The sequence below is a fragment of the Cydia splendana genome, chromosome 12 (genome assembly GCF_910591565.1).
Source record: "Cydia splendana chromosome 12, ilCydSple1.2, whole genome shotgun sequence".
NCBI lineage: Eukaryota > Metazoa > Arthropoda > Insecta > Lepidoptera > Tortricidae > Cydia > Cydia splendana.
This window is the reverse complement of record NC_085971.1, coordinates 18,217,294-18,242,207: the sequence shown is the minus strand read 5'-3', so window position 1 is coordinate 18,242,207 and position 24,914 is coordinate 18,217,294. Positions and strand designations below refer to the sequence as shown.

General features: G+C 38.4%; 2 protein-coding genes and 1 long non-coding RNA gene across 4 annotated transcripts in view; 1 reads left to right on the top strand and 2 right to left on the bottom strand.

Moving 5' to 3' along the window:
* The window catches only part of LOC134795746 (uncharacterized), a 320,791-nt gene that overhangs the window by 106,983 nt on the left and 188,894 nt on the right, over positions 1 to 24,914 (top strand). The gene's annotated exons all lie outside the window — the stretch shown is intronic.
* On the bottom strand, positions 1,365 to 15,226 carry LOC134795728 (alanine aminotransferase 2-like). The gene is made up of 11 exons (XM_063767678.1): positions 15,041 to 15,226; positions 13,682 to 13,771; positions 9,499 to 9,593; positions 8,431 to 8,618; positions 7,447 to 7,649; positions 6,503 to 6,631; positions 5,645 to 5,797; positions 4,368 to 4,424; positions 3,797 to 3,940; positions 3,386 to 3,500; positions 1,365 to 1,520 (listed from the first exon to the last, which is right to left on the bottom strand). Exons 1-11 carry the CDS (start codon positions 15,218 to 15,220, stop codon positions 1,372 to 1,374), a joined length of 1,503 nt encoding a protein of 500 aa, XP_063623748.1. The 5' UTR covers positions 15,221 to 15,226; the 3' UTR covers positions 1,365 to 1,371.
* The window catches only part of LOC134795643 (low-density lipoprotein receptor-related protein 2), a 404,540-nt gene continuing 398,720 nt past the window's right edge, over positions 19,095 to 24,914 (bottom strand). For both annotated transcript variants that reach the window (XM_063767542.1, XM_063767543.1), the window contains 2 exons: positions 22,128 to 22,324; positions 19,095 to 20,106 (listed from right to left, as the gene is read on the bottom strand). In XM_063767542.1, the coding sequence (XP_063623612.1) occupies positions 19,940 to 20,106; positions 22,128 to 22,324 (364 nt within the window). In that variant the 3' untranslated portion in view covers positions 19,095 to 19,939. The remainder of the gene's footprint in view (positions 20,107 to 22,127; positions 22,325 to 24,914) is intronic.

Below are 24,914 nucleotides of genomic sequence, written 5' to 3'. Positions count from 1 at the left end.
TTGAGGTTTCTGTTTGGTCGGCAACTGCAAGTGCATTGATTTTATTTGTAAGTAAATGATATATATCAAGCAGCCCATCGTTTCCTATATCGGAAAACTGTAAAAAGGGGGACTATACCAGTCTTATAGGGAAATTATGCCTTAATTATTTATTATTATAATTATTACTTGTCCGGGGCATAGTTTATTTTGGTGTAGTCCCATTATTCCCCGTCTCTCTACCGCTGCCATACATGAGGATACAGATGGGAACAACACAGGAATGCACCTATTCCCATCTGTGCCCAGCGGAGACAGACCAGGATACACCTTTGTGTTATTACTTCAAGATTGAATTATACTCATAAGTGATTGTAATTTTGATATTTTTAAGTAAACCTAGGCTTTATAGTCAGCTATAATACAAAATAAACAATAAAAGCATCAGATAAACGGTAAAAATATATTTAATTACTATACAATTATCACTTTAAAGTAAAATTCTACAAGTATCTTAGAGGCTACTCGATATATTTTAATTTTAATGAAATATTTAGTTTAAAGTTTGAATATAAAAGTTACAATAATATCATGCCACACTCTAACCTATTACTTTGATCTCCAACTTTGCATTGAGTGCCAAAGTATGGCTTTGACATGACCAAGTATGGCGGTGCCACAACCATCATAATTATTTTCATAGTTATGGTGCACAGCTAGTGTGCATGATTGTTACATCTTTTATTTCATAAGATTTTAACCAAAATACATTTCTATCACTATTAGGTAAACTATGTTTTATAAAGGAATAAATAGGAAAAAGACAGTAGAAAGAGAAATAAATAACTTATGAACTGAATATATCTATAAATAATACTAAATTAAGACTAAAATAAAACAAGGAATATAAAAACTACTCAAAGAGGCCTCCCTGCGCTACACCCAGCGCAAAGGTGCCCATCACTCTCGCTGCGTTACCGCGTTGAATTGCAATGGACAGCCTATCACTATTGATGTAAGTTTCACTGTAAATTTTTCTAGTATACTACTTAATACACTGCTGATTGACATGTAGTGTCTCAGGGTGGGTGGACAGGTGGTTAGGACCTCAAAAAAGTTTTGTTGGCATATCTAATGATGTTTTTTAAACAATTGTAGCCCCTTCTGTGTTAAGCTTTTTGCGATTCTCCTTGCAACTAAGTTGCCCTCTGGTTGTTACTTTATTACCAACGTAGGCACACGTCCAAGATATGTATACACTTTTCCTCCTTAATACTTTGTAATAAGGTGGAAAATGTAAACATATTTTTGACGTTGACAGCACCATTGTTGTACACAATACCGATCGAATCTAAACCTTCCTATAATTATATAAGGTCCAATTTGTGATGGCTAGGCATATTTTTTTGTGAATTTCTGGTGGAAGTCTTGAAATATATTGAGCATTTCTTTGAGTAAATCCATCTGTGGTAGTATGGTGGTCCGGAAGTGGTAGGTGCCTGGTCGCTGCTTGAAACCGCTGCCTGCCACAATGCAGATTCCTGTAAGTTATGGATTATATTACTGCTTTTGGCCATAGTTTATTTTTTAATAGCAACATGCTATAGCTCAATATCAAGTCTCATGCAGTCTGATAAGCTGCAGCACACGATTGACATGGTATGGCATGGCGATCAGAGGATTAAAAATAATGGACTTTATTTCTTTGCAATAAAGTTCACGATATTTTATTTTCGACTATGGTAAGGTGTATTCGGGTAATACCGAATGTCGGATAATTCCGATATTTAGATGAATATCACCCTTAATTCCATCATAATAAAAGTCTCTTTTCGGAATTATCCGACATTTTTCGACATTCGGAATTACCCGAGTAAACCTTACAGTCAACCGTAAAAATATGGGTGTAGACAACTTACTCAAAAATATGTCCCATAGTTCTCAATTCACTGACATAAGAGTTATGGGACATATTTTTGAGATGATTTGTACACCCATATTTTTACAGTTACTGTCCTATACGTGACGAGTAAAGTGAGGCCAATGTTTAAACAGCTGAAGTAGATGGCGCTGCTTGTCCCATACATTATGCGGTAACTATTAACAAAGACATATGTAACTTCGTATAAGACGAATAAAGTCTAAGGAAAAAACGTGCCTCGGAATTCAAGTAAAAGTGATTCTCGAATAGATGCCGCACACACCTTTAGCCTATCCTCGGCTAGATGGCGTGACGACACCGTTTCATATTTAACAATTTTAACACATAGATATCGGTGAATGAACATGGATCAAAATGATATAAAAATAATAAAATCATTTATCCATATATATACATTTTTTGATAACTTTATACGTTTTCATTTTTAGTTTTTGTCGTGTGGCGATAGATGGCAGTAAATTTACAGTGACTACAAAATTTACAATGACAGGACCCCTCTATACTATCTATTCTTTTTGCTATTAAGTAGGTATTAACAATATAGTGATCTACCTTGTCCTTACAAGGTCCACCGAAGGTCAGTTAGAACTCCTCTAAGCTAAAGGCCAGTCCAGACGGGACAATTAAATTGACAATTTGATCAGAAATTAAATCTTATCTAGCGTCCCCACGTACGAAACTTTATCACCAATTTTAGACTTACAGTCTTAATAAGCCTTTTAAGAATCTTTCTCCTTGAACCAGGGATCGGAACCGGTTTTTTGCAAAAACTTTGAAATGACCTTATACACCGTGTTTTTATTGAATTCCGTTAACTTCGGGGTATAGTTAAGTACGTTTATAAGAACTAAATGGCATAGTTAATTATCAAAAAAAAAATATTTTTTGTTTTCTTTTTTGTTTTTTTTTTTGTTTAAAAAGTAATTAAATGTAGCATATAGCGTTGTTGTAACACGGGCATTACATTTAACTCAACCAAACAATTGAAATCTGTGACATATCAATGTCATTTCGTACATCAATCGACCGAGATTGTACTTAAGTTTAGTAGCAAATGTATGAACTCATTCTAAACACTAATCAATATGTAAGCCGGCCCTAAGGCAAGTGTACACGCTTGTAGAGGCCTTATAGGAAAAAAATAAATTATGGATTATCTCCGAAATGGACTTAATTAGAACATCGGTGTCTTTGAGAAAGTTACTTGATTTAAGCTCAGGAATGCACCCTTGAAATTAACGGAAATCAAAAAAAACACGGTGTATATTTTGAATTATTTTATACCTACTCCAAATGTAGGACTCAGGTTGTGTTTTTAGGGAGGTACCTGAATTTATTAGATTGCCCAATTGGAAATGAAATAATTAACAAAGAACGAAAAATAACCGGTTTCGTTCCCATAGAAAAAATACCGGACTCCGATGCCTCCGCCAGGGGGCCTCAACTTTCATCGGTTATTATTACCTGTTTCTTCTAGTAAAGCGAAGGCGTAAAAAACATCAGCCGCCTTCCCGTCAGCTTTGGCCGCCTCTATTGCTTTTGGTGGCAGTTGAATCCGTGGAAAGCAGTACATGGCTCCCTTCAATGAGAAAATAATATGTAATATGTATATTGTGACTTTAGCCGACACTGACGCTGTGGCAAAAGCTAGTTGCCAAGCGGCCCCAGACTCTCATGTGCCGTTTAAAAAAGCCGGGACAACGCTAAGATGATGATGAGGAATAATATGTAATGCTTAGCGCCACTTAAAATGATAGTTGGGTTGCACCATCTCACTAACCCCGGGTCAGTAGGATGGTGCAAGTGGCCCTTAATGGTTATAACATCTGATGGTTTGGCTCCAAGTGCGAGCTGTCGTCGAAAATGTTAAAATACCTGAACAGCGTTGCATTTGAACCCCTCCATGGAGTTGAAAGTATCGGCGACCATTTTAGCGCGCATCTTCAAGGATTGCAACACAGCTGTCTTCTCTTTATTGTAGAGGTCGTATGAAGGCTCTCCTCGTTTTGGTGGTCTGGCCTAATGAATACAGATACAGGTTATTAAATCATGTTTAGCAAAAAAAAGAACTGTCTTGTTTAAAACAATTGAAAATTGTTTTTTTGGGCAGTCCTGTAAAGTACCTACTACCTAGTACACTTTATGGTTCTCACCAGCAGTTCCACTTCACCGAATGGTGCTCTCTAAGAAGAAAAGCAGGAAAGAATGAAAATCGATTCAGTATCGTCTTCAAAACCGCAATAGGTGTGAGTATAATACAAACAGCAACACTAACTGTCCATCAGTGGACCTTATGCCTTTTGTAATAAGGTTTACGAACTGTCAGTTCACAGTGTGGGCGATGGAGTACATGAGTTCCCTCGATTTTTTCGGGTTTCTTTCATCGGCTTCTGACGTGATGAGGACATTCTTTCCTGAATTATACTAGAGTAAATAATAAACTTACAATTGCATCTGTGGCAATCTGGCCAAGTACAGTCGGACACAGCATCGCTGATAATGCCTGAAACAATGACACATTATGAGGGTCTAATATCTAACAGCTATCGAGCGAACGACAAGGCAAAACCGATGGCACTAGACCACGAGGCAAATGACCTATATGCGATGGACCTACCAGATTAAATCTGCAATAGGTGGACTTCTACCCGCAAGCGAAAGGAAGACGGCTGTCAGAGAGGAATGGAGCTGCGTCTTGTAAAGCTTGCTACTAGCACCTAGCCTTGTGGTAAGATCTCACTTAAACATTGATAGGTTCCTACTCTGCCGAAAACCCCTGTATTCAGTGTTAGGCTCAAGGCTCGGAACCGGTTTTTTCTTCATACAAAAATACCGGTATTATTACCTACGTTCTTTTTCGTTCTTTGGTTTATTATTTCATTTTTAATGGGACAATCTAATAATACGAAGTTGTTACCTAAATACATGATTCAGGCCTACGTAAAGAGCATAAAATAATTAAAAATATTGGGATATTTTGGGATTAAAAAAAACCGGTTCCGAGCCCTGGCGGCCTAGCCAAGGTGACGATCGTTTGCGCTTCGCCATCGAATCGCTTTGTATCTCTATCACTCTTCCATATTAGAGTGACGTGAGAGAAAGTGACCGTTGCGTTTCGTTCACTACGTAGCGTTAGCGATTGGCTTGTCTGTCTACGGGACCTGTGGGCGCAGCACGGTTCCATTTTTATCGTCTATCACTATGCGCGTCCCTTTCGCACTTACGTACTTGTTAGAACGTGACAGGCATGGTGACAAGGGATTAAAACGCGACCGTGCTACTTAGTCTGGTTAGGCTACACTACGTCGCAGCTGATGTTGTAGAAAACTCAAATAAAATTTCCCATAAGCAAAACGACAAACGGCTCGATTTGGGAAATGAATTAGAGACTCACTAGATATTAAATAGTAAAGATATGCGACGTTCCACTGCAAAAGGTACCTTATGGCGGCTGGCGCCGCGATTCGGGAAATGAATTAGAGATTCACTAGATATGAATGAAATAGTGAAGATACGCGACGTTCCACGGAAAAAGGTACCTTATGACGCCCGGCGCTTACGTCGCATAGCGCCGCAATAATATTGGAGCGGCGTTAATAATAGCGTAAGCGCCAACCGCCGTAAGGTACCTTTACCCGTGGGACGTCACATATCTTTACTATATCGTATCTAGTTAATCTCTAATTCATTTCCCGAATCGCGCCGAATATGTTGCAGTCTTACTTTATAAAGGTGCGCCTGCACTGCTGGCTCCATGTTCACGATCTCCAGCCATCCACCCCGCAGTCCGCATTCACCCATGTAGCCTTTACTGACTGTCATGAACGAAGTCAGTTCTACTTCGTCCGTGAATGGAGCGCCCATTTCTCTTAGTACCTATGAAGGTAGATAACATTTAGGTATAGGCTACCTTTTCAACGCCAAACGGCGCATCCATTTGCCGTGCCACTGACGCCACGGGGGTAAAATTTAGTTTTGCGAATAAATAATGCCAACCTAAAAGTGGGGTGTTTTTCAGTAGATTTTCATCAAAAAACGATCGACGTCAAATGCCGTCTTTGGCGTCGATATCACGATTTTGCGTTTACGTCAGTTGCCGTCTGTGGCGTTCAAAAGGTTAACCTTTTGACCGCCAAAGACGCCGATAACAACCTTAGTGCAAGGTTCACGATAACGCGGCGCGCACGATACGCGCGCAGTTCAAAAGGTTAAAAAGGTTTTATGTTCTGCATTAAACATTGTTAATGGACAATTGCCGGAAAATAGTCTCTAAAATAATCAAATTTCCACTTTTTTCCATGTGAAGATTTGATTGAGGCTCCGGAAACCTTTCAACTGCATATGGAACGAAGTTTTCCTTGGTTGCTTGTGAAAGTTATCGGTAAACTCTGATGTGAACTTCACGATCACTGGTATAAAAGTAAAATTTCACATTCTTCTGGTCTGAGCGAAACAAATGCTAAGCCCTAACAAATACGAATGTTTTATGGTCCTACTTAATGACATTCTATCACATTTCAAGTGTATAGAATGTTTACATTGTTTACTGTAAAAAAACGATACAGAGGCAAATGAATAAACCTTCTTAAACGAGTGGAACTTGCTGCCCTCAGCGTAAACGTTGTGCTGGTAGACTTCATCCGCCATTATCAACAGATTGTTCTCGTGTGCAAACTTGATGACAGACTCTATGTTTTCCCTCGACAACACCTGTCAAACAACACGTGTTAAAATCATCATAACATTTCCCGGCATATTTGCCCACCAAGAAGAGAAAATTAATTTATCAGTGTACTCGTATTCCTGATTATAAAAAGCGCTGGTGGCCTAGCGGTAAGAGCGTGCGACTTTCAATCCGGACTCAAACCCTGACGCGTAGAGTCTGTTCGGATAGAGAAGAGTCGTGGAATGTATTGCCCCCCCCCCCATTTCACGACTTCTCTTTCCGTACAGACTAATGAGTTTTTCGGAACATATGTACCTACGAAATATAATTTGATATTTACCAGTTGCTTTTCGGTGAAGGAAAACATCGTGAAGAAACCGGAATAATCCCAATAAGGCCTAGTTTCCCCTCTGGGTCGGAAGGCTTTCGTAAAAACTAGTGCCTACGTCAAATCATGGGATTAGTTGTCATGCGGGCCCCAGGCTCGCGTGAGCCGTGGCAAAAAGCCGGAGTAACGCGTGGAAGAAGGTATTAATGTATTCCTGATTATATTGAGGGACGAGGGAGTAAAATGTAGTTTCTATAATTTCTTGAATGTACCTAACTACAATATTCTTTTGCATATAGTGAAGGTATCCCACACAGTTTTTCAGTCCAACCTGGACTGCGACAAAAAGTGCAAAACACAGGTGCCAATGTCACTGAATCTTTTGCATTTCCGAATTCCCTAAAAGTCATACATTAGCCTTATAATGTCGTAGTCATCTTGCACCGTCAAAAACATAATACCTAGCTATCTTCAGGAGACTTTCAGCATAAAGAGAGATAGGAAACATTCCTGTCCCTAAATTTAGCGTACCTGCCCCGTAGGATTCCCAGGATTTATAATAACAATACACTTCACACTGCACGTTTTCTTCGCCTTGTCCAGAGCGCTGTTCAGCTCATTCACATCCAGCCCCCAGGCGTTGTCCTCATCCAAATAATAGCCTACGGGTTCTAGCCCGAATTCGACGAGAGTGGCCGAGTAGAGCGGGTATTGAGGTATGGGGATCATTACACCTGAAAATATAGAGAACAAAAAAAGAACCGACTTCACTACACACTTTAAAATAAGTACCGTAATTTTATGGTTTTTATCAGCAGGTCCACTTTGCATAATTGTACTTTTCAAGACCAAACGCACGGTTACAATAAAAAATACCAAAATTACTACAAGTGTGCTTATATAATTTAAAGGGTCCCCTCTATTTGTCAGGGTCCAGTAATCAAATCCTATTTTCATGACAAATCGGCCTAGGTAATAGTTGCAAAGAAGATGAACATGGTACATTAAAAAAATACGATGAAATGAGAACTTACTCCTTTTTTTAATCTGTTAAAAATACTTAGATATCCACTGATCTAAAATACCTTATGCAAATAAAAATCTCTATATCTATATAGCGCTAAATGAAGATTTAGAATATTCCACCATCAAACCAGTTGCTACCTAGGGGCTGCCCATAAATTAAGTCATCGATTTTAGACGATTGTTGACCCCCCCCCCCCCCCCCCCCCCCCCCACTAAAATCATCCAAAAATCATGCTTCGAATGAACCCGTTTCCTCCTACGTCATGCTACCATCATCCGATGTCCAGACCCCCCCCCCCCCCCTAATTTGAAATGACGTAATTTATGAATAGCCCCCTACTTTTAACGCATCAGCATATTGCTGTCTATATAGTGCAAATGAGACACATCAAATATGAAATATGTAATATCAAAATCAAGATTAAATGTCTGCTCGGTCGTTAGCTGAACTCCCGATCAATTGAGTGAAATACCACTGGTTTTACTTACCATCAGGTTTGCCCTCATCCGAAGAATACAAGTTGAGAATACTTTTAATGCCCATAGAAGCTCCAGCTGTTATAAGAATATCTTCCCATTTGCTGGGGTGCCCGTCTCGTTCTTCGATGAATTTGGCAACGTCCCTGCGAATTATTTCTAGTCCGTATGAGGCGCTGTAGGCTCCGACTGACCTTCCTCTAAAGACATGAAATAATAAGCTTAATACTTAAGTCTACTTCCTATGTTTTGGGTACGATCGTTTGAACTGCCTTACAAAAGCCGCCCATAAAAAAGGACACAATATTATTTTGCTGAACTAAAAATAGTGCGCACGCCAATTCCTGGGATTCGTTGCCAAGCGGACCCCAGGCTCTCGTGAGCCGTGGCAAAAATGCCGGGACAATGCGAGGAAGAAGAAGGAGACATGATTTTGCGAATTAAGTAGCTACATCGCTGGCCCAATATTACAGGGTTCTATGTTACATTTTCAAGATAGTTGAAATTCGACTTAATGTCACTATGACAATGTTCAAATTTCAGTTCGATAAAAGTGAAACATAGAACCCTGTAATATTGGGGCAGCGACATGTAGATTATTATTGCATTGCCGGTTACATGATGGAGGTACTTCTATCAGATAGGTAGGTAGGGAACGACATGAAAAAGTTATATGGACACATTATGAATGATATTTTTAATTATGAATTATATCCTTGAATACTTCGGACATATAGCAAAGAAAGATGGTGGCATTGGTGGCAGCCTCGAAAAGCTTTTTGTGACCGGCAAAGTGGATGGGAAAAGGCCTGGACGTGGACGCAGTCCAATTAATACGTTGGTCCGACCAGATCCGCACCGCTCTTGAAAGTCTTGACTCCACAATCCACATGGCTCTTCACACCGCCAAGGACAGAACCAGATGGAGAGAGATTGTGAGAGAGAAGGTGATTCAAAAGGGAGGTCACGACCCTCATTACAGTGAGGATTACGATGCAAGGAGGAGTTTATATAGTGGCCATGCACTTTTGCGGCTCGGTGTACATGTGTGTGTAGCTGAATGGGAATATGGAGACTTACGCACATCCATCCAGCAGTTCATTAGCACGCTGTTTCACGTCACTGGGGAAGTCATACTTATCAATCAGCTCTGGAAATGTTGCACACGCCACCACCTGACCAAGGAAAACTGAGAAATTTATGAATATTATGATAAAAGTAACAAACAAACGTTGGCGCCCTAGGCATCAACTTTTGAAGAATGTCGTTTCGAAACCAGTTCCTATTAATGAGTTTCCTGGAACTGACATAAATGTTCACTCATCGCTTTTTAGGGTCATTCTCGCATTTCGTGCAAATCGGTATTATTTGCAATTTACCAAAAATGTGTTGGTGTTTTCAAATACCTGTCAATGCAAGGTTGTAACATAGGACCTAAAGTATATGGGCCCGCCAAGAACAATTCTAAAAAGGTGGTTATTTTCTTTATATTTACAATCGCGTGAAGCTATACTTTGACCTCCATTTGAACCTTAAGATACTAAAAATAGAAAACTTCTTTTTGGTTCAGTAAACAAGTAATTTAGTTATGTTTTATATCGTATAATATTATACTCTAAGAAATTAACAATAAAACTATACAGCCTTATAAGTGTATGGTCCAAGCATTTTCTTCATTACCGGCGCGAGAAATGGATTAGCTATATTTTGCTATATAGCAAGGGTATATAGCACTTCCCGCGGATACAACACATTGTTCGTTAGTCAGTTGGCCGCGTGCTACCGCAGCGGTCGTCCGTATGTTACTTTTGACGAAAATACCTACGTTCTCTCGTGTCGGGAAGGAGTGTGGTTCAGATAAATCTTCATCACCATCTAGTGATTTATACAGTAAGTACCAATTGTACATTATTAACATTATACCTAATTGATGTGTTTTAGGGTTGCCTTTCGGGTGGCTTATTCTGCGAAATCAAGGTCTGATATCAACCAACCTAGGCGACGAAAACTTCCAAAACTTCATTCATATCTGTTTCATTCATTTCTTTTCCTTCCAATTTTGCCAGGGAAGGTAATGAACGAATTTAGAAGGTAATGATAATGTGTTAGAGGCAGTGCATTTAATGGAAAGAGGGTTAAGTTATTATAAATAGTATGTTGGTATAAGCATTTAAAACTGTATGTAATAATATATAGGGGAGCCCAACTGGTGATTTATGGATCTAACTAGAGCGCAGTAGATTAACATAACCTGCCGCTCTACATATAATACCAGACCGCACTCAAGGACTGTGCTGAGAAATTTGACACGTTACTAAGAGACTAAGTGAGTTGGAATTGGAATCATCAGGTACCTGTCGACGATAAGGTAGAGAACGGGGCAAATGTTTGGAATAAAAGGCAGAAACTACATGAACATAAACACAGGCCGATAAGTAATAATAGTGCCTCCGCTGTCAAAAGCGACAATTCCCAACCCGTGCGTGATAAATCTCAGAAAACTGATACCAGCAGTAAAAAACGGTGTAAACCTCTCAGGGCGATGGAGCATCGCAAGTTCATCCATCTGTGGAATATAGCTTGACAATCGGAGGACATACGGGCATATCTGCTGTTATTCATGGTGCACTGTCGACGAACTTAAGCTCAAAGGGGACTCCAAGACTTTCAAAATAGGAGTACCCTCGACAATGTATGAATCCTGTTTATTTCCAACTATGTAGCCCGATAATCGTGGTCATTTCGTAAATCCAACGTCAATGGGAGTCAGACAAAAACCAACCAGTAATACTTAGTTCGGAATCCTGATTCGAAACCTTCACTGGATCTAATTCACCAAAATGTAAGGGGTCTTAACACCAAAGTAAGTTTTTCGGGCTTCTATGCTGTTGGTCCAGACTACTTAGGTACCTGCATAAGGGGTCTTAACGCAAAAGTAAGTTTTTCGGGCTTCTATGCTGTTGGTCCAGACTACGTAGGTACCTGCATATATCTTAAAGGGGTGTTTAGAGCATTAGAATGGTCCAATACACTTCATGCTTAATCTGGTACATACTCTCCACAAGTACATATCCTCACCATTGGAAGATTTCACGGGTAAGACCGATCCCAAAGTCAAGGTATTCTTTTCGTTCAGCTTTAGCAAAGCTGTTTGAGTCCATACTCCATGGCACGTTGTCGAAACAAGTGAAACCATTATTCCTGTGCAACACTCCGCATGGTTTCAGAGCGAAACGGTCTGTGGAAACTAACCTGACCTTGGTTTACACCATCTCAGAGCATCTGGATATGGTTATCCTGGTAGACGTCCTGTAATTTGATTTCCGAAAAGCCTTCAATCGTATGGATAACGATGTATTCCTACACAAACTAGACGCTATTGGGTTCAATCCACATTTGCTTAACATTTTTGCCAGTTATCTGCGTGATCAACCGCAGTACGCAACGACCAGCATGGCCACTTCGTACCAGATCCGTACCATACTCGTTCTGGTGACAGCCAAGATTCAATCTTGGGGCCTTTCCTATTTGGAATAATGGTCAATGACCTGCTCTCGGTTATCCATAACGCTCGTTGTCTACTCTACGCCGACGATCTTAAATTGGTATATTGAGTTAAGAAGGAGGAGGATTGTAAGTTGCTGCAGGAGGATGTTTCATCTCTGTTCCAATGGAGTCGGGATAACAAACTGACTTTCAATGCGGCTAAGTGTCAAGTGTGTAGTTTTAATCGAACCCTATTTCCTACACATGCTCAATATTTTCTTGGACCTGAGCCAATAGACTCTTGGGTCAAAAGACTCTTGTAATAACAAGAGTCGTCTCAGTAAAGGATCTTGCGGTCATATTCGATACGCGGCTAACATTTCACGACCACATCATAGCACTTGCCACTGTAGATTCAGTAGATTAGGCTTTGTCACTCGCAACGTCAGAGAATTCCATTTCCCTTGCCCCATAAAAGTTTTTTACAATGTTCTGGTCAGAAGCAAGTTGGAGGCGTCCTGGATAGCCTGGATCCCTTACGAGTCAACGTACATTCTACTATTGGAAAAGGTCAAAAGAATTTCCTTAGGATGTATTACCAAAAAATATTTATTTTAGGAACCCTGGGCTTCATGTTTTTGGAGGTGAGGCACAACTTAAGCCTACTACTTTTAGCTTGTTGGGCTTTTCGTGGAGACTCTGACTGCCTTGAACTAGTAGAGAGGCTTGTAAGACTTTTTGTACCGGACATTAGAAATATAACCCTTGCTTGAGATTTTGCGAGTTTATGGAGCTGCGGTGGATGGATTGGCAGTCGAGTGTATTTGGATGTTAATTTTAAATTAAAGTATGTAGTTTCTCAGTGTGATGGTGATAAGACTGATGTAGTGCTGTGTAAACATTAAATAAATAAACAATACGAAATACGTCTTCAATTACGTAAATTGTGCTTGACAATCGCTACAAGCTAGGTGGTAAATCATAAGTCGCGAATGTCAAGCCGGAATATTTGTTAAGTCGGCTTGATCGTCTGCACAGCGCTTGAGACACGTGATTTTAATGTTGTTAATTATATTAATGGTGTTAATTTTCGTTAAATAAAGTTTTTTTTATTGCGATTTCATAAGTTTGTTTCATTACCGTCCACTGATAAAATTACCATCCATGCCCATTTCATTACCAGCGCGTAGTTCATTACCACCAGTCTTATTAAATGAAAAGTAATAAGGTTACGAAGGTGCCTTTAGCATAAAAGTGTCAATAAATGAATCCACAATGCATGAAAACCCAAAAATTTACCATTTAAAAGAAAATTTACAAATCGAGAGAACATCACCGATTTGCACGAAATGAGAGAACGACCCTTTAGTGAAGAAAAACATTGAGACGTAGAGGCGTAAATGTAGTTTCCCGACTCGGTCAGGTTAGTTAGATCGTTCAAATGGCAAATCACATTCTTAAAAACTATAATTCTTGGGATTACATTGCTATAGCGGAACCTGCTTTATAAAATGCTGCCGGGACCATCGGGAAAAAGCTAAGATGCATTTGATGTCTATAGAGACATCTCTTGCGCTCGTGTCAGATTTTTCTTCTATACCTACGCCTTTACCTATTTTGCTACGAGTACCTACCTATGTCTTCGCTATGTTTGGAAGTTTCTTTTGTAGATATTCTGCGCACAAACGGCTTACCGTTAATATCTGTACCTTAGAACAGCGTAGGCGAGTGTTGTTGATGGTGCTTTGAATAGGTACAATATAAATAGAATGTGTACCTGTCGAATAAAAGTAATGGGTTTTTGCCCCATTGCATGCGCGTCGCCAAGGTTGGCTCTGATTACCTTCTTGAACGGTTTATTTGAGCCCTGCAAATTCACAATGATGATCAGTAAAGGTGGTTCAGTCAAGGTTCAGTAAATCTAGTGCCTACCTACATTCAATTCTTGAGATTAGCGGACCATAGGCTGGCAAAGAAGAAGATCAGTAAAGGTTTTAAACTGTTGTGAGACTGTAAACATGGCTATTAACATTGAATAATTTTACGGAAAGGAGACCTAGGCTCTCCGAAACATGTCGCGCGAGTGACTAAAAACAAGTGAGTCTAAAATTCTAAACCGTAAAATTATTTTTCTCAAAAATGGACGGCAAAGTCGACTTTGCCGTTTAAAAAATAGGTTGCGAAGCGCGTAGTTTATGGTCAGTCAAAAATTAAAAAGTTAAAAACATTGCAGTCTCGATTTTGGGACTGCAATGTTGCATACAAATTCCATTATTTGTCGAGTTCCAAACTTTTTAAAAGTTGAAATGGCCATATCAAATGAAGGCACAGGCCCATTAAACAGCCAAACAGATGATTAGTACCGCGACTATTTAGCTGTCTCAAATAGGTTGGCGTATTTTCGGCAGAAAAATACACTTCTACTTTTTTATTAAAAAAATAAAAAGGCGGCAAAGCTAATTTTTTCAATTGTTTCTACTTTTTTCTGTGAAAATATATACTTAAGAAAGTTGCTTTTGTAAAATATTTCTATGATATTTATATTTCTTGCACCATTTTTGAGAAAAGCACTATATATGACTCGGCTGGAAGGCTACTTGCTGGCTTCGGATTCAATTAAACGGACTCCCAAGGTCGTCCGTTTAAAACGAATCCTCAGCCTGCAAGTAGCTACTTCCGAGCCTCGACAATAATGTACTATACCTATACTATATATCCACTTATACTATATATATCAGTATAAGTGGCTCCAGATGAACGCATGATGATGATTTGGCAGGATTGAGAATGACTTATGGAAAGTCGCAGCGTTGTCGTATAAAGAGTGACCATAACAGTTCTGCCAAGAGCTTAAGAAAAGCAAGTTTCAATCGATTGAAGTGTGTTAAGTATACATATTTCGATTTTTTGGTATAATGAATCCTATGTACCTACAGAAAAGGCAGAAATGTAGCTTAGATTTTTTGGTTATGGAGAGGAGCAAAATGTGTATGTATCTATTACTTAGAAAACTATACCTAGATACTTCGCGCATGAAATCCTTGTGGATTCGCGATCTATTTCGCTTCCTCAGACCTTGTACCTAGGTACTCTATGGTTTACTACTACCTATACCTAGTTATAGGTAGTAATCTACCTTCTTAAGTTCCTTCTCGATGGCAGCAGCTCGTTGGACCAGCGGACCACGCACAGCATATTCCAGCTTCACAATGTTTTGCCTCATAGTTTCTAGTGTAAGAGACTTATGCCTACACTGTATGGGACTTAAACTTGTAATAACGGCTTCAAATCGTATTGCTAGCACGTGGCTTAGCATTTTCTTTGCCCCACCCATTCTTATTCGGAAAATAAGGTTCATTCGACTAGAATTTATAACAATTCTTCACAAACAGTCGGTTTGAAACGAAATTTAAAGTAAATTGCAAGTAAATAGAAGTTCAAGAAACAGTTTTCGAATTTGGTCAAGCATCTGACAGAAGAGAGTGTTTGACATTGTCATTGTCATAAGAACTACAGTTGATGAATAGAGGTTTACTAAAAATATTTATATGACAAAGGCTCTTGCACATGTCGCGTGTAAGTCGTGTAACATAAGTGCGGATGGGTCTGTTTACACATTGATAAGTGTTATAGTCGCACCAAACAAAGTCTGCAGCGGATTTGATAGTCCACGCACTGTAAGTGTTATGTATACGTCATAATTTCATAGAAGTTTGACGTTTAAAATGACACTTTCAGTGCGTGGGCTATCAAAATCGCTGCAGACTTTTTACGGTCTGACTATAAGTGTGTTTCCATACTTACTAACTCACTTACTTAATCCGTTGGCTCAGCGACCCAAAATGAGACTTGGTCTCCGACATCAGACTGCGCCACTTTTCTCGGTCCCGAGTCTGTGCGACTTCTCACCAATTGTTGACTCTAAGTTCGCGCAGATCCGCCTCCACCATGTCGCACCAGCGATACCTGGGGCGTCCGACAGGACGTTATCTTGCCATGCAGGCGGCCCAGGTACCTACAGTCGCCATCAGATATATCGGAGCGGCCAAGGTGTTCATAATATCTGAACACGCGCCCTAACGCCTTGACAATAGAGGCGTGTTCAGATATTTGTGAGCGCCTTGGCCGTTCTGATATATCTGATGGCGACTGTACAAACAGCAACACTCCTGTCCATCGATGGACCTTATGCCTCTTGTAATAAGGTTTACCGATTGATATTTAACAGTGTGCGCGATGGTACACTATAGTTCGTTTTTTTTGCATTAGAAAGAACTTGAAAGAAGGTAAGCGATCTTGACATGTCTTTTAATTAAAAAACGCTTTTTAAAAATCAATAACTATTACTTATGAAAGCAGAAGAATATAAATGATCGTATTAGATTCATAATTGTTACGTATTTGCCGTAACTTATTTTTAAAATGTGTTTTTCAATTAAAAGACACATCAAGATTGTTTACCTTATTTCTAATGCTAAAAAAAACGAACTATAGTCACGTCCCGATCTTCATCCATTCACCGACCGTTTGATATTTTTCACTGAACGTTGAAAGTAACTATTGCCTAGTAAGTAAGGGTGAAGGCTAGTAGCTATACCTACCTTTAGATATTAAAATCAATTTAGGACGTTATGCTTTGAAATAAAATACGAATTCGTTTCATTATTAATTTATTTTTTACACAATATTTTCAACTACCGTCAGAGACCTCTAATAACTATAAGAATTCCAATACAAAAATATTTCATCTCTTTTAACTATCCGTAGTATTGACATGTTTACTCTTTTTACAATATACATATATATTTATGTTCATATATTCAATTCTCAATAGGCTATTTAGTTATATATAATTTTAGATTGTAAACAATGTGATGTATTCACAGAGGAGTATATATGTATATTAATATGGTACATATGTATAGCAACTTCAGTAAGAAATGGAATACGGTGTTTTATTTACAATCTTAGAAGATTCATTAAAAAATTGATGATAATATCATTAAAATTAAACAACAGTTACAGTAGAAACATTATCTCACACTTTTATGGCAAATTCTTAATGTCCACAAAACAATTGTAATAATTTTTACCATTTTTCATTAATAGACAATTATAAAACACAACATTGCTATATTTTACATAGTCTTAAATCGAAATAAATAAATTATTCTCTAAAATAGTGTATTGCTTATTGTCAAATAAATTTAAAAGTCTAGAAAAATCCCCTTTAGGGGGCGGCTGTGCAATTCCTAGGTTTCATTTATGTACTAGACCTGTGGATCTAGGTCCACGGAATGTATAGAAAGGCTCATCTAATACAATTTACAAGATATTAGCCCTAAGTAAAGCTTGAAGGGAATGTATACAACCTCTAATCAATATAGGTACATATATCTTAACAAACATTATGTTGATATCACGCGATGATATGAATAATTCGAGTTCAAATATTCAACAATGAAAAAATATTCCCTGACAAGATTTCATTTGGCCTCCGCCATCTTGCGGATTTTCAGTGGTACAGTCGACGTCAAAGATATGATTACATTTTTCGCCATTTTACAAAGGAGTACGGTGCAAAAGTGTAAATATATCTTTGACGTCGACTGTACTAATTTACTTTACTGGCACGGAATCAACAGACGTTGAATGTGAACAAATGTCCCCGATGTAGGTAAACAAGAAGAAAAGATTTTACAATTATAAACGATTTTACTACAAATATGCCAAAAAAGATTGTCTAAGGGGTCAAAATTCTTCTTGCTCTCTTGTTTTTTGTCCCCAAAAAATGTGACGGTGTGGAGCTTTTTGTATGGGGTGAAATTTAATTTTTCTCAAGAGTGTTATAATTTAGGTAGGTGCAGCTAGGAAGACATGCAATAGCACTCAACTTTATTTATTTATTTGATAACAGACAAAAATAGAAGCGTGACAGAGTGGTCAGAAACGAGACAACAAAAAGAATTTAGATGCTAGAACAATTATTCTGAATACAATAAACGATTTACATCAATAAAAGGACGCAGAATTGCGTAGCATTCTAATAAACAATGTTTCGAAATTAGTTATTGACGTGAACGGTACTGACATTACGATTTGCCATATGTAAACTGCTTGTAGCGACACTACCTCAGGGCCAAATAAAATCTTGTCAGGCTTTACATGAAATAGAGACATTCACACAGAAAATACTGATACAACATAAGTACGACCAGATCTAGCTGGAGATTTAAAAAAAGCATAGAGTAGTGACACATTGGCCAGTATTCACTATACTTTTTAAGAAAAAAATAGAATAGGTTAGGATAGAAAAGTATATAAGAAAAAAATAAAATCTCTATTTACGTCAATAATCTAGATTTACATGCGCTAAATTCGATTTTTCCGCACAAAACTGGATAAAAATAAAATACGTCAACATTTTCAATTATTACAAACAATTTAATTAATTATAAAGTATCGCATTTCGTCCGAATTCAATTTACAATGGATTTCGTTCGAAATACGAATTTAATTACCGGCAGCGCAAGAGCTATTATTAATAAAATCATTATTAATTTTAATCAAGCATTAAGTCACTTTTGCACTGTCGGCGAAATAGAGTCACATTTAAAGCAACTCAAAAAACTAACACAAAAAAATTACCTTACCACTTAAAATCAGTTAAAAATGCCACAAGTTCTTGCCGCGGCATCGATAGTTTAACATTTTGGATATTTCGGGTAAATCCTCTTCAATTGAAGGCATACTTTTAGAAAAACAATATCACCGACCCCAATATTTCCTATCTTAAAAGAAAAATGGACTCGTCAGTTATATTTTTTCTACAAATATCCCTCAATTCTACGCTCTCGTGAAACTTCTATTGCTACTCGAAAGTACCTTAGCAATAACAGGCACTATGTTGGAAAACTTCAACTTTACAGACTTAGGGATAAGCCTTAAAACGACTGTCATCCAACGCTACTGAGTTTCAGCGCGGCACGTATTTCGTATATTGACCTATCGACTTTTATGGTTCTGATATTAAAGTTACGACTCTATCTCTATAGATATAGCTCATTAATCTAGTGATTATCACTTAAGGGGCCCACTGATTACCAGTCCGCCGAACGATATCGGCCTGTCAGTTAAAAGCAAAATTTGACAGCTTCGAACAACTGACAGGCTGATATCGTCCGGCGAACTGGTAATCTGTGGGCCCCTTTAGGTTGGTATTTCACCTGTCCAATTTTTTGGGCCAATGTGTATTGCGTTGTACTCTCTCATTAAGCAAAATGGGAGACGCAAATACACATTGGACATAGAAATTGGACACCCTAAGACACAGAAAGGAAATATTAAGACGCGTAAAGTAAGTTTAGGCGCCGCAAATTTAAAGATAATTTAGATGGTGCTGCACTTCATACGTTATGTGGTAACAATAAGGTTAACAATTCAGTTATCACAAAATGGCACCGTCTATACTACTGTTAAATATGGAGCCCTATTTCGCACTTTTCGTGTCTTAACAATTCTTCGTGAGCTTCAATAAGGCTCAGAACGCCCTGCGATTAATTTCTTGCGGATTCAGAACCGCAAAAAACGTACGGTACGCTTCATAATCGCACGCTTACAAGACTAAAAACGCAAGAAATTACACTGAAACCGCAAGAACTATAGGGGCGCCATAAGCCTTCAGTAAGAAGTGCATATACTTGGAAAATTTGACCTATGCCGCTGTGGCCCGGTGGCCGAGTGGCTTAGGCACCTGCCGCGATAGCAGAGGGCGCTGGTTCGATTCCAGCCTGGGGCACTAGAGGCCTCGGTCCCTTTTTTTTAGTATATGACATTTATTTCAGATTATAAACCGCAAGAAATTAATCGCAGGGCGTTTGAAGCCTAACCAAGGGCCACGGAACACTCGTTGGGAGCGAAAAATTCTAGGTCAATATAAGAAATCGGCACTGCAAACCTCAGCTCAGGGATAATATGTTGTGACGCAAGCTACCTGTCCGGCCTTGGGGCGCCCCCTTCTGGGGGCCGCGCGGCGCTAGCAGTCGCGGTCCTCCCGCACCAGCTGCGCCGTGTCCGCGCCCGTGTCGGCCGCCGGGTCCAGCGCGCGCGGCCGCGGGGCGCCGCGCGTCTCCGTCGACGATGGGGATATCACCGCGGATACCACTTTGTCTTTAAGCTCGTCTGGGACTTCGTAGATGCCCGCTGGAAGAGAGAAAGTTTCATTATGGATCGCTTTAAATCAATAAGTAACTATTATTATGAGTTTTGTCGATGAGAAAGTACACTTTCTGAGTGAGTAATTTGCTGCAAGGTTCTCGAAACATTCGCTTTCAGACAATTTTTCTGCGATCAGAAATACATCTTACGTTCGAAGGGTGTTCCAGGCTTGGACACTGGAGGCCTTGGTATTTTTTTCCTTAGTATATGACATTAACACATTCACTGCCCCCGACGCACATGTGCGTCCACCGTCATACAAATGTGTTCCTAGGCCACGCCCCCTGGCAGTGAATGCGTTAATTTCGGTTTGTAATTTAAATAGTATAGTAAATAACTTTTCTCAAACATGCAATGAAATATTGATGTTATGTTCCTTATAATAGGCTGCGAAGTATGACGTTTCAGGTGCGGCTAGGGCAAAAGGTCGTTGATGGAATTTCATACACATCTTGCAGGCCTAGGCCGGCAAAGTCCTCTTTTTTAATTTTCATTTCACAGATATTTGTGACACAGCATCGTGGCATTCATCCATTAAAAAAAACTAGAGGCAGTATTTGCTTTATGGTTCGTAATGACACTCTGCCACTACGCCTATAAAAAAAAACCAAAAATAATGTTTGCTATTATTTGCAGTTTTATTTGTATAAAATCAACATGAACTTAATAAATAATACATTCTATAATTTTATAATTTTAAATTATAATTTTAACTACACAAATAAAAACATTTAAAATATTTCATCTAAACGTTAGCGGTAAAAAGGTCTACTCAAACACGCGTAGTTATATTTTTAAATTGTTATGGAGGTAAAGTTGAAAAATATTCATTCTGTTTTATTGGATTTATGGTGCGTTGTTGATTTTTTGACTTTAATATGAGTTTAGACGAAATAATGAAATTAATATTAATTGTAATCGTAGGTGTTGGAATTGGCAGCGTAAGCAGAATTGATTTTAATAACTTGCTGCCTCTACCGCCAAGTCAAAGACGAAGTATGTATATGGTTGCTTATGGCAATTTTATTATTTGAGAAACTAAGAAAAATGGCTTACAGTTTATTAGAAACAGTTTTGTGGCATATTTTAAATGAATGTAACTACAAATTCGTCAACACTGTGGAAATTATACTTATTTACTCCATGCATAAAGCAACGATGTATATGAAACATGATATCAACATGAAAGACTATGTAAACTTATGTGACGAAAACGACAGTCAGACGGATACAAGGCGAAAAAATCAAAGATACATGAAAATATACGGGTAGTAAAAATACACGACTCGTGTAAAACATACGCGTGATAATGATATAGGTACGTGTTGGTTATATTTTGGGTGTAGTTTACTTTTAGTTTTTTCTATAAATAAAACTTGGGTTTCGTGGATTTTTATTTTATTTATTTCATTGCATGTTTGAGAAAAGCACTATACATACCTCGGCGGGAAATGGGGTTGCCCGCGCTCAGACCTTTCGTCCCGGCCTCTGTAGTAATGTACTATAGTGTGTCTACTTGAAATAACCAAATTTAAATATTTTCATAGAAAGTAATTTAATTTGTTTTTATTTTTCTGTTCATTACAGCTCTGAAAGTTAATGTTTCTCTATTTAGTAAATAGTGCTTACTGAATTGTGGTATGTTTCCAAATCGTTTCAATCACCTTACGGAAATCGAAAAACTACCCAAATTTTGTATCTGGGTCAATGTTTTTTTTTTATTTTGTTGTCTTTTTTCTCACTTTTCTCAAATTTGGTGATTAAATAGAGTTCCTTGTTGTGTACAACATTAAGTGCAATTTCACAAATACTTCCACCGAGTTACGGAAAACGTATGGAATTCTACTTTACTCAATGGGATTTTTTTTTCTCAGGATTTCGTATTTATTCCTACCAGAATATCCTTATACTGATTCTGAGTTTTTGATAAAAATTGGTAGGTTTGAAACCTGAAGCTCAAAAAATTAAAATAACAAACAATAAATGGCCCATTTATATAAACTCACGTGGCGGCTCGGGCTCGCCCTGCGCGGCGGCGCGCGTGACGGCGTCGTACATGGGGTTGGAGAAGTCGCGGCCCTTCCGCCGCGCCTCCTCCAGCGAGTACGCGGGCTCCGCCACGCCGCCGAATTCCACGTTGGAGCCCTGCCGGAACGATACGCTCTGGGATGAGGCTAGGCTGCTTAGGCCACCGCCTTTGCCGCTGGAAACAAAAAGTTTTTGTGAGTAATTTACATTCAAATTAAGTAAGCTTTTCTTGCATTAAAATAAAGCCTAAAGTTCCTCTATGCAAACATTGCACACATTTTGCAGGTGCAAAGTATAGAAATGCTTCTATAGACGTCATATTTTTATAGTAATTTGAGGTTAATGGTACCTCTACTACTCTGTCGTTTGGCAAGTCGGTACAGACTTTTCTCGGTCTGACCTTAGTCAAACTACAACCAAGTTTTTTGAAGTGAAAATTTCTTTAGCGGCGCTGGGCACTTTTTGAGGTGGGGAAAAAATTATAAATTCGAGACAGCGTAACGCGATCACGTGACCGTAACGTTTAGATGGCCACTCATTTAAATGGCATTTAAATCAATAAAGAAAAACTCAATGGCATTACATGAAAAAGGTTCTAATTTTGTACGGGTTGAAATACGAGGATCTCACAGTTTCATTCTAACTTTATATCACTTTATATAACTTTATTCAATAAAGCTACATCTTGATGAAATCGTTAATAAAAGTTAACTCTAGTACTGGTGAATAAAACTCAAAATATCATGACCAAATATATTTAGATGCGAGGTCTGCAAGGTAACTTTACAATTTCTATTCGAATTTTAAACACTTAACGCTACAAATTTGAATTTCGAATTTTATACAAACTCACTTTCAGCTTTCACAAACCAGCAATTTCGGAACTAAAGTTTTTCAATAGAAAGGAGGATGGGTCAATTATACATAGTGCTGCAGACATTTTGGACTAGTCATTGAGTTTTCACTTCTGTCGGCACTCCCGGAGTGCAACCCGTTGTTTTTTTTGTCTACGTATGTCACGTATGATCCACAGACGGGCTTTACTCGAGCCTTGGAGGTGCTGCTGGCTTAGCGTAGCAAGGGATGGATGACAAATGCGCATCAATGGTCTTACAATAAAAATGGCAGGAAGGATAGTGCGATGTGGAGTGGAAAAAGTCGGAGGCCCTCGGCTTCCAAGTAGTAGCTGAGAACGCAACCTGTACGGATATTATGGTCGTTCTTGTCTACGTGACAGCGTGATAAAACGGTGTCTGTCACTTTCTATCCCGCGGTGTTAAAAAGTGACAGTTATTTTCTCACGTGGATAAAACCATCCATAATACGCCTGCAGGATATAATTGACCGAAGCGTAGCGAAGGCCTACGTTTTGACTCGAGCAATTTGCTTTCGTATGTCCGGATGTTCTCCTCTACAGGTCGCAATTCTTAACTGATTCTCATGAAATTTTGTGACCAGATTCTATGACTAAATAATTTTTTTTTGTCAATCCGGTTTTTGGAATTTTTTTAAAATGGCGGAGTCGTGATACCTGTCGCCTAAACAAATAGTCGTATCGATATCATAAGAGTTTTTTCTTTTTGAGACATGTTTACAGAGTTAATAGCAAAAAATGCAGAAAAAAATTATCGCTGGTTTAGGCGGTATTTAGATATTTAGTTTTGTATTTCCGGATGTTCTCCTCTACAGGTCGCAATTCTTAACCGATTCTCATGAAATTTTGTGACCAGATTATATGACTAAATAAAAAAATTTTGTCAATCCGGTTTTTGGAAATTTTTAAAAATGGCGGAGTCGTGATACCTAGCGCTTAAACAAATAATCGTATCGATATCATAAGAGTTTTTTCTTTTTGATATATGTTTATAGATTAAATGTCCAAAAATTCAGAAAATTTGTATCGCTGGTTTTGGCGGTATTTAGATATTTCGTTTTTACTTGAGAATGAGTAGCTAAATTTCGTCAGCTTTAGTAAGAACTATCATGGCGCATTTTGCAAACGTTCGCTTTTTTTGTTTGCATCGGGAGGTCCCTGGTTCCATCCCCAGTAATTGTATGCTGCTACACAACTTTTTGTATTTTTTTATACTTAAATTTTGTATCAATTGTTGTTTTTTATTTTATTATTTTATTTTGAAAAAATGAAAAAAAATCGTATTTTTTATTTATCAAGCGCGGGCTAAGCGTATTCGTTTAATTTTTGCAAGAGATGATGGCTTTTTGAGCTTTAAAGAAAATTTGATTCTTGAATATACGGCGCCATACCTTTGACCTCTATGCTCGTCTAGATGGCGACACCATTTTATATTTAAAAATTTTTACTCATATCAGTAAAAGGGTGAAAATCATATGGCGTTCTAAAAATAAAAAAAATCATTTATCCATACATATATACATTTATTGATATTTTTTATTCATTTTCATTTTAATCCTGTATCGAAAGATGGCAGTAAATTTACAGCACTGATTTACAGTGACTACAAAATTTAGTACGACAATAACCCTCTACTATAGGGACCGTGCGCGTTGGAGGGTCTGCCATCTTGTGGTCTGAATCGGAAACATGTATATTGCCAAAGCAAGTTCTACCATCAACCGTTCTCGTAGGTACGTTTTCTTGTGCATAGTAGGTTCTGCCATCTTGTGGGCTACATCGGAATCATAAACTACACATCTACGCTTCGCGCCAAAGATCTGACGGCTCCTGTGCTGCCCCCTATAGTTCATGCACATCCCCTATACAATCTATTCTCTTTAGAATTTAG